The sequence below is a fragment of the Rutidosis leptorrhynchoides genome, chromosome 2 (genome assembly GCF_046630445.1).
Source record: "Rutidosis leptorrhynchoides isolate AG116_Rl617_1_P2 chromosome 2, CSIRO_AGI_Rlap_v1, whole genome shotgun sequence".
NCBI lineage: Eukaryota > Viridiplantae > Streptophyta > Magnoliopsida > Asterales > Asteraceae > Rutidosis > Rutidosis leptorrhynchoides.
This window is the reverse complement of record NC_092334.1, coordinates 463,736,040-463,745,443: the sequence shown is the minus strand read 5'-3', so window position 1 is coordinate 463,745,443 and position 9,404 is coordinate 463,736,040. Positions and strand designations below refer to the sequence as shown.

General features: G+C 37.3%; 1 protein-coding gene across 1 annotated transcript; it reads right to left on the bottom strand.

Annotated features, from left to right (window-relative positions):
* Positions 1-7,641: 7,641 nt before the first annotated feature.
* On the bottom strand, positions 7,642-8,871 carry LOC139889339 (uncharacterized). Its single transcript, XM_071872297.1, has one exon. It carries the CDS (start codon positions 8,869-8,871, stop codon positions 7,642-7,644), a length of 1,230 nt encoding a protein of 409 aa, XP_071728398.1.
* Positions 8,872-9,404: the final 533 nt, after the last annotated feature.

Below are 9,404 nucleotides of genomic sequence, written 5' to 3'. Positions count from 1 at the left end.
TCAGAGAGGTCAACCTAGTTGTGGTTGGGTCTAGTTGGCTACTGTTTGTTGAGTATAGTGCTGAACGACGTATCACCTGCATGTGGATGGCTATACTGGGGATTCAGTAGTAAAGACTATCGGTAGACGCTAGACTGATCAGCTAGTGGTCATGTGCCCGTACAAGCCGCCGATCCTCTAGTTGGAGCATAGTTGCTAGTTGCGAGATGCCAGTTGCCAGTTGATAGTTGCTAGTTGTTAGTTGCCAGATGATTAGTTGTTAGTTTCCGGTTGCCTGTTATTGATTGTTGTAGCTGCTGTAGTTGTACAAGTTGGTATTGTATGCTAGATCTATTAGATGATTCCATTCACTTAGACTTGTGCTAACCCCTCACCTCCTCCCCTGCAGGTTTTGGATCTTAGTGCTGGTAGGGACGGGAGTCAGGTTGAAGATATGTTTGACAAGACGAACTCTGATGTCTTAACTTTTATAAATATGTAACTAGTCATTTAATGTAACACCGGTGGTTTGTAATGAAGTAATTAACCAAGGGTATTTATGTAAATTAAGTCTTCCGTTGTGATTAAAAAAAATCAGGGTGTTAAAACTTTTAAGCAAACTTTATTATTATTATTAATTATTATTATTATTATTGTTATAATTATAATAATTATTAATATAATATTAATATTCAAATATGAAAGTTACGTTACATATGTATGCAAAAATACATGTCTCTATATGTTTGTAAAAACGACAAGTTTCTTAATCAGAATCCGTGGTTTTACGGGTCATTAAACTAAGCGACTTTAGCATTTACATTCACTTAATTCCTAAAACATATCATTAAATTGTTCCGTTTAACCAAACCCGTGGTTCTACGGGTCATTACACTAGTTTCATTTATATTTCTAAAATGATGATGTCATAAATAAATCTTATTTAAGCTTAAAAAAATTCATAAATAAAAGAGAAAATTTTAAACTCATGTGATGATGTCATTAAAATAATTAATTGTATTTAATAAAAAAAATTAACATTAATTATATAATATATGAAGCATAATGTACAACTTTATGATAAAACACCCCATTACCATATGTATAATATTTGAGACATTATGTACAATCTTATGATAAAATAATGCATGACTATATGTATAAACTTTAAAACAAATAGTACAATCTTTACAAAATACCCCATAATAATTATTATATTATTATTATTATTATTTAAATGTGAGTTCTCTTTACGGGATTAATTATGCTATATATGTATACAAAATACAAGTTTTAATAAAAGATGCAGTGTATGCTTTTATAACAAGGAAAATAGTAATTGTGATTAATGATACCGCAACCCGCATGCGCAATAAGTATGTATGCGGGCACTCGCTAGCATGCGTATTCGTGCACTTGTATGCGGCATGCGGTATGCGAATTCGTATCAAATGCCTTTGTTCCCGGTACAGCGGTTACTTGGTTATCAAGTAAATATCTTTTCCATAATTATATCCGTGATTCAGGGGAGTTTGTTATGGACATGATTATCACAATCTTAGATGGTTCTAGAATGAGGGTTTGCCTATATATGCTAACCCTAATTATCATTCTAGGGCCATCTGTAATACCCCGTAAAAATGTGGCCATGACGTGTTGTATTACCAGAGGTCAAAGTCTGATCGATGCAAGCTATATGCAACGTTTTAAAAACAATAGTGACATTTTATTCAAAAACCAAACATTTACAATACTTAAAGAAAACCAACAAAGTACTAATCAAAACCAAATGTATTTAAAATGAAAAGACATAATGCCACTATCAAAGTTTGAACAAATCTTCAATCCAAATGCATGACCTCTACTACCTTACTAGCTATAGCGGAAGCATTCCCTAATTACCTGAGAATAAACATGTAAAAACGTCAACACAAAGGTTGATTGAATCATAGGTTTTAGTAGTATAAAGTGTAGAGTATAGACCACAAGATTTCGTTTGCATGCTCGCAAGCACCTTTAAAAATACAAAAAGATTCTATAAGTTTGAGCACCCGGTAACTAAGCCTTAACATTTGTTTAGTACCCCTGTTGTTACGTACACCTAACCAAAATGTACCACCTCAAATAGTATACGCCCGTTAAGTTTAGGTTAGTTTCTAACCCGGACGGACGGGGATGTCAAGCCCTATGGATCCATATACACCTATTCGCGCCCACCAGTTCCTAAACTGGTAGTTACTAGTTACCAAAGCTAAGGGATTTTCGGTTATAACTCAGCATAGAATGTAAGTTTAGCACTTGTGTCTACTTGTAAAACAGAAAAAGACATGTATTCTCACCCCGAAAGCAGTTTATAAAATAGTTAAAAAGTTGGGGCTATGATTCACCTTATGAGCACAGTAACAGTGTGATAGCTAATAGCAGCGGTAGTCCAAAGTTGTCAACCTATCATCATTGAGGTTTAAGTTAGTTGGATCATCATGGTCATCATCATCATCATTATAGTTATGTGTTTGATATATATGTTCATATATATTACCGGTGTCCTTTCTAGAGTTTACAATGTTAATCATTCCCACAGTTTAGATGTTGCATAACTCAAACGATTCTCGTTGCTATCAAATAAGTCAATGGACAACCAGATGTAACCGGGGGCCAGGACTCTTGATCCGACTTTAAGTTGTGACATTCGAGATCCACAACCTTATCCCAAATTGGCAACGTAGACACCATCCATGACCGTAAGTAGCGGTGAGTCTAGTGAGTATGTTCTAGTGAGTATAGGAATACTTCTACGTATATACTTACACACATACACATATACTTCTAATTATGAGGTACGTATATATGTATCTACATTTATACATGCGTGCACTCATGTATTCATGTATATCTACATATACGCAAGAACATAATCTTTCATATATATCTATATGTTTCACATATACACAATATCATATCCATACTCAATCATATTCGTTATAATGTAAGTATTATCTTTAATTCATAACTTATACTTAATAATATTAACTTCATAATATTACCATATTCATTACTATTAACTTCTCATTCTTATCACGATTCATTATCACTTAATAATTCAATATTGTCTTCTAAATAATCTTCCTATTATTCATGATAATATTCATAGTGATGCAATTCTATTAATACTTATGTTGAAGTTTAAATCTTTATATGTTATAAGTATATATATATATATATATATATATATATATATATATATTCGTGTTACATATAATTATAGATTCATCTTCATACATATGTATTTATAATCATCATGTTCATAATCTTTTTATGTTATCTATAAGCATATTATAATTCATAATCTTCAAGTTTATCTATAAAATCTATTATAATCAATTTACCATGTTTATCTATAATCATATCCCTAATCATACTATAATATTTATAATCATATTCATATTCATCTTCATACTCATATAAGTATTATTAAAGTTCATAACTTTTATTAAATTCATATCCATATCAACCTATGTTCAAAATTTTATCTTTATACATATTCAAGTTCATCAATTTTTATTCATGTATAAACATTATATTATAGGCATATAAATTAAAGATTATGTATAATTAAAACATGAGTTTATGTGGTACCTTGGGAGTGAATCAACAAGAAAAAGAGATGGTTTTGACGGTTGAATGGAGACCGAACAGCAGCAGCAAAAACAGAAGCAAAACGCAACAAAATCGAAGCTTTTTCGAGGGTGTTTGGGTCGCGGACAGCAGCAGCCAAAAATGCAGCAGCAGGAAACTGTTTAGGGGCTGTTTTGAGGGCGGTTTTGGGGTGGTTCTCAGCTGCGGACAGCAGCTAAAAGTGGGGTGGAGTTGGCATTTTTTATAGCTGCAAATAGCAGCTGAAGGTGGCGGTGAAAGGCTGCTGAAAACAGCCTGCTTGCGGCGGTGGTGGGGGCAGTTTACAGCAGCAAAATAGGGGCGGAGATGGGGAGGTTTTGGTGGCCGAAGGTGGTGGTGATGGTGGCTTTGGGGGTGCCTAAAATTAGAGAGGGAGGGAGAGGTTTTGGGTGATTTTTGAGAGGTGAATTGTGAATGAGAAATATGAAACTAGGAGGTTCCTTTTATAATGTAAGTGTTTAGAGTTGGAATACAATTCAAGTTGCTCAAAGATTATTCTAGAGATTTAGTGTTAGGATTAGATTACAATTAGTTTAAGTTTAGGATTAGGCTTTATCTCTTTTGATTTAGATTAGGATTAGTAGTTTAAAGTTGGAACTAAATTAGGATTCCTATTTATCTTTTAAATGTAATTTATTTATTTATTTATTTTTTTAGCCGAGTATATATATTATATATATATAGTTTTTTTGGTTTATATATATATATATATATATATATATATATATATATATATATATATATATATATATATATATATATTTATTATATATATAATTTAATTTTTATCATTTTAATTAATGTGCATTTTAGTTCCCGCACATTTTATTCGCGTTAGTCCTTCGTTAAATTTTTATTGATGATGACGAGTCATGATCGTTAGTTTAGGTAACCTCGTTACCCATTTCATTACTTTCATTAGTTTCGGTTTTCTAACCGAGCAAGTTTGCTTTGGACAACCTAAGTTTCGAGTTCGTTCGTATAAAAAAAATAATCGAAAAAGTTAGGGTGTTATAGTACCTACCCGTTATTAGAAATTTCATCCCGAAATTTGATCGTTGTCGTCAGCTGGCGTTTCGTTTGCAAATAAGTGAGGATATTTTTCTCTCATGTGATCTTCACGTTCCCACGTGGTCTCGGGTCCTCGAAGCGCGTTCCGTCGAACTTTGACTATTGGTATTCTACTTTGACGAAGTCCTTTGACGTATCGGTCAACGATTTCCGTGGGTTTTTCAATAAAGTTCAGTTTGTCGTCAACTTGGATTTCTTCAAGTGGGATGATAAGGTCCTCCTTCGCTAAGCACTTTTTCAAATTCGACACATGAAACGTATCGTGTATTCCAGCGAGTTGTTTAGGTAATTCTAGTCGATAGGCCATTGGCCCAATACGTTCGATTATCTTGAAAGGTCCCACATATCTTAGGCTCAGCTTTCCTCGTTTTCCAAAGCGTATCACACCTTTCCACGGTGACACCTTTAGCAAGACCATGTCATTTTCTTGGAATTCTAAGGGTTTTCTTCTGACGTCAGCATAACTCTTTTGACGACTTCGGGTTGTCTCTAGTCTTTGCTTAATCTTTACAATGTGTTCGGTCGTCTCGTGGATGATCTCGGGACCAGTCAATTGTCGATCACCCACTTCATTCCAACAGATTGGCGATCTACACTTTCGCCCATAGAGTGCCTCAAACGGTGCGGCTTGGATACTTGAATGGTAGATGTTATTATAAGAAAACTCAGCTAATGGCAAGAATCGGTCCCATCCTTTTCCAAAATCAATAACACAGGCTCGTAACATATCCTCGAGCGTTTGAATCGTTCTCTCGCTTTGTCCATCTGTTTGAGGATGGTAAGCAGTACTCATGTCTAACTGTGTTCCCAAAGCTTTTTGTAACGACTTCCAGAATCTAGAAGTAAAACGGCTATCTCGATCCGAAATAATAGAAACAGGCACACCATGCCTTGAAACAACTTCCTTCAAATACAACTGAGCAACCTTTTCCATCTTGTCAGTTTCCTTCATCGGTAAAAAGAGAGCTGATTTGGTGAGACGGTCAACAATCACCCAAATCGTATCATAGCCATTCGCAGTTTTTGGCAACTTCGTAATGAAATCCATGGTAATCCGTTCTCACTTCCACTCGGGAATCTCAGGCTGTTGCAGTAGCCCAGAAGGTTTCTGGTGTTCAGCTTTAACTTTTGAGCAAGTCAAGCACATGCCCACATAGGTAGCAATATCCGCTTTCATTCCAGGCCACCAATATAACATTTTTAGATCGTGGTACATCTTGTCGGTGCGTGGGTGAATCGAATACCTTGTCTTATGTGCCTCATCAAGCACTTTATTTCTTACTTCGCTGATTCTTGGGACCCAAATTCTTCCGGCAAAGTAACGAGTTCCATCTCCTTTAATTTCGAACTGCTTTTCCAAACCTCTAAGAGATTCTTCCTTCATATTCTCTTCTTTAAGCGCTTCGAGTTGGGCATTTCGAATTTGTGTAGTCAAATTGGTATGGACAATCAGATTTAAAGCTCTGACTCGCAAAGGTTTAGCCCTTTCTTTTCGGCTTAGGGCGTCAGCCACTACATTTTCTTTGCCAGGGTGGTATCGGATGTCGCAATCGTAATCATTTAATAACTCAACCCAACGTCGTTGCCTCATGTTGAGTTGTTTTTGGTTCAAAATATGCTGCAAACTCTTATGATCAGTAAAGATGGTACACTTGGTTCCATAAAGATAGTGTCTCCACATTTTGAGTGCGAAGACTACTGCACCAAGTTCTAAATCATGTGTGGTGTAGTTCTGTTCGTGAATCTTTAGTTGACGGGAGGCGTAAGCAATGACATTTTGCCGTTGCATCAAGACACAGCCAAAACCTTGGCGAGATGCGTCACAGTATACAACAAAGTCATTGTTTCCTTCGGGTAGGGACAGGATAGGAGCAGATGTTAGTTTTTGTTTCAAGAGTTGAAAAGCAGCCTCATGCACATCGGACCACTCATATTTCTTGCCCTTATGAGTCAAGGCAGTCAATGGTCGTGCAATCTTGTAGAAACCTTCAATGAATCTCCTATAATAACCTGCAAGACCTAAGAATTGTCGCACTTGATTTGGCGTCTTAGGTACTTCCCAGTTCTTAATAGAGTCAATCTTCGTTGGGTCCACTTGTATCCCTTGGCTACTAACCACGTGACCAAGGAATTGTACATTCGATAGCCAAAACTCGCACTTTGAAAACTTTACGTACAATTGTTCCTTCTCGAGTAGTACCAATAATAATCTCAGATGTTGCTCATGTTCCGCTTTACTCTTCGAGTATACCAAGATGTCACCGATGAACACGATTACAAACTTGTCCAGATAGGGCTTGCATACACGATTCATAAGGTCCATGAACACTGCAGGAGTATTTGTTAACCCGAATGGCATCACTAGGAATTCGTAATGGCCATAGCGAGTTCTAAACGCTGTCTTGGAGATATCTTCATTCTTCACCCTCAACTGGTGATAACCAGATCTCAAATCGATCTTAGAGTATACAGATGACCCTTATAGTTGGTTGAATAGATCATCGATTCTCGGTAATGGATACCTGTTCTTGATAGTTAACTTATTCAGCTCTCGATAGTCGATACACATTCGCAGGGATCCATCCTTCTTTTTGACAAAGAGAATGGGGGCTCCCCACGGAGATGAGCTTGGTCGAATGAAACCTCTATCCAACAATTCTTGCAATTGGTTGGACAACTCTTTTAGTTCCGATGGTGCCAATCTATATGGTGATCGTGCAACTGGTGCAGATCCGAGTACGAGATCTATTTGGAATTCTACCGATCTATGAGGTGGAAGACCAGGTAGTTCTTCGGGAAAGACGTTTGGGAATTCTCTAACAATTGGTACATCTTCAATTCGCTTTTCTTCGGTTTCGATCTCCTTCACATGTGCTAGGATAGCTTGATAACCTTTCCTCAGATACTTTTGTGCCTTCATGCACAAATCAGGTTAAGTTTTACACCGGTTTTATCTCCATAAACCATCAAATTCTCCCCATTATCAAGGGGTATACGAATCGCCTTCTCGAAATACACGACCTCGGCTCTATTCTTAGACAACCAGTACATTCCTATTACTACGTCAAAACTTCCTATTTCAATAGGCATCAGGTCCACCAAAAATGGTTTCCCTTCTAAAACTAAGGTACAGTCTTTGTAGATTTTATTAGCCTTCATAAGTTTACCGTTCACCAGTTCAATATAGTACTTAGTGTCTATGGGTACATGGGTTTTGTCAAGCATGCAACTAGATTCTATGGATACGAAACTTCTATTGGCACCACAATCAAACAGTACTGAAACAATGTGATTGTTTAGAAGAAACGTACTAGTAACCAAGTTGGGGTCCTCACGAGCCTCGTGAGCATTGATATTGAAGGCTCTTCCTCTTCCTTTCTCCTGTCCTTTCTTGTTTGGACATTCATTTCTAAAGTGCCCCTTCTGACCGCACTTATAACACGTCTTCACCGTACCAGTATTAGCAGCAGGAGGATTTGCAGTACCAGTAGTCTTTGACCAGCAATTCTTGGTCAGGTGCCCTATTTTCTTGCACTTCCCACACGTCACAGTGCATCTTCCCTCATGATGCCTCTCACACCTTGAACAATAAGGAGCTTTTCCTTGATACCCATTTCCAGAAACTTCCTGCTTTTTGGATGACTGGGAGTTAGAATTTCCAGTCCACTTTCTCTTATTATCCCCAGACTTCACCTCAGCAGCAGTCCGTTGAGTAATTTGATCCATGAGATCATTTTCCATATTAATGGTCTCTTGCAAAGTTTGGGGTTTAGAAGCATGAACACTAGCTTGAATGTTTTCAGAGAGACCCTTAACAAAACGGTCGATTTTCTTCCTTTCAGTTGGGACCATTCCCAGACACAGCAGAATCAATTCCAAATAGCGGTTGGTGTAAGTAGCAAGATCAGTCCCAATAACCTTTAGATCCCTTAACTCAGCCTCCAGCTTCTTAACTTCATTATCGGGACAATACTCACCAGTCATACGGGTTTTGATGTCTTCCCAAGGGATGGCATGAGCAGCCTCGAGACCCATAGGTCGAGCAATAGAATTCCACCAAGTCAAGGCCTTACCTTCCAGTGTGGAAGTAGCAAACTTTACCCGGTTAGCTTGAGCACAGTTACTAATACTAAACACTGACTCCATCTTCTCAATCCAATGGGTTAGACCCACTGGTCCTTCAGTGCCTTTGAATGGTAGTGGCTAACAAGCCATAAACTCCTTGTAAGTGCAGTTTTGTCTCGTGTTCGAGCCTCCAGGCATATTAGCCAATGCATAGAAGACACCTTCATTGATAAGGGCTCGGAGTTCTTCAGGACTGTAAGTTCGTCTTCCAGACATTGTTCTTCAAACAATAAATATAGAGTTAGCATCCTTAGATATGTATGCATATTGTCAAATAGTCGAGGTAATTTCTCCATTCGGAGGAGGTCGTAGGGTGGTAGCTCTGTGAATGGTTAGGACTTTCGTCCTCGGAGTCGGAGAGAATGATGGGGTTAGCTTTTAACATGTTATCTAAAAGAAAACAAGTAAATCTAGAGTAACAAGTAAGTAAGGCAACTTATAATCGTCTAGTTATAGATTAGGCTTATTAACGTATCCTATAGGCAGACACACTAATGCATCCTAATTCCCTATAACCAGAGCTCTGATACCAACTGTAATACCCCGTCAAAATG

Bases quoted from the DNA above. Each gene is read 5' to 3' on its own strand.
- LOC139889339 (XM_071872297.1), bottom strand. From the start codon at position 8,871: ATGGAGTCAGTGTTTAGTATTAGTAACTGTGCTCAAGCTAACCGGGTA.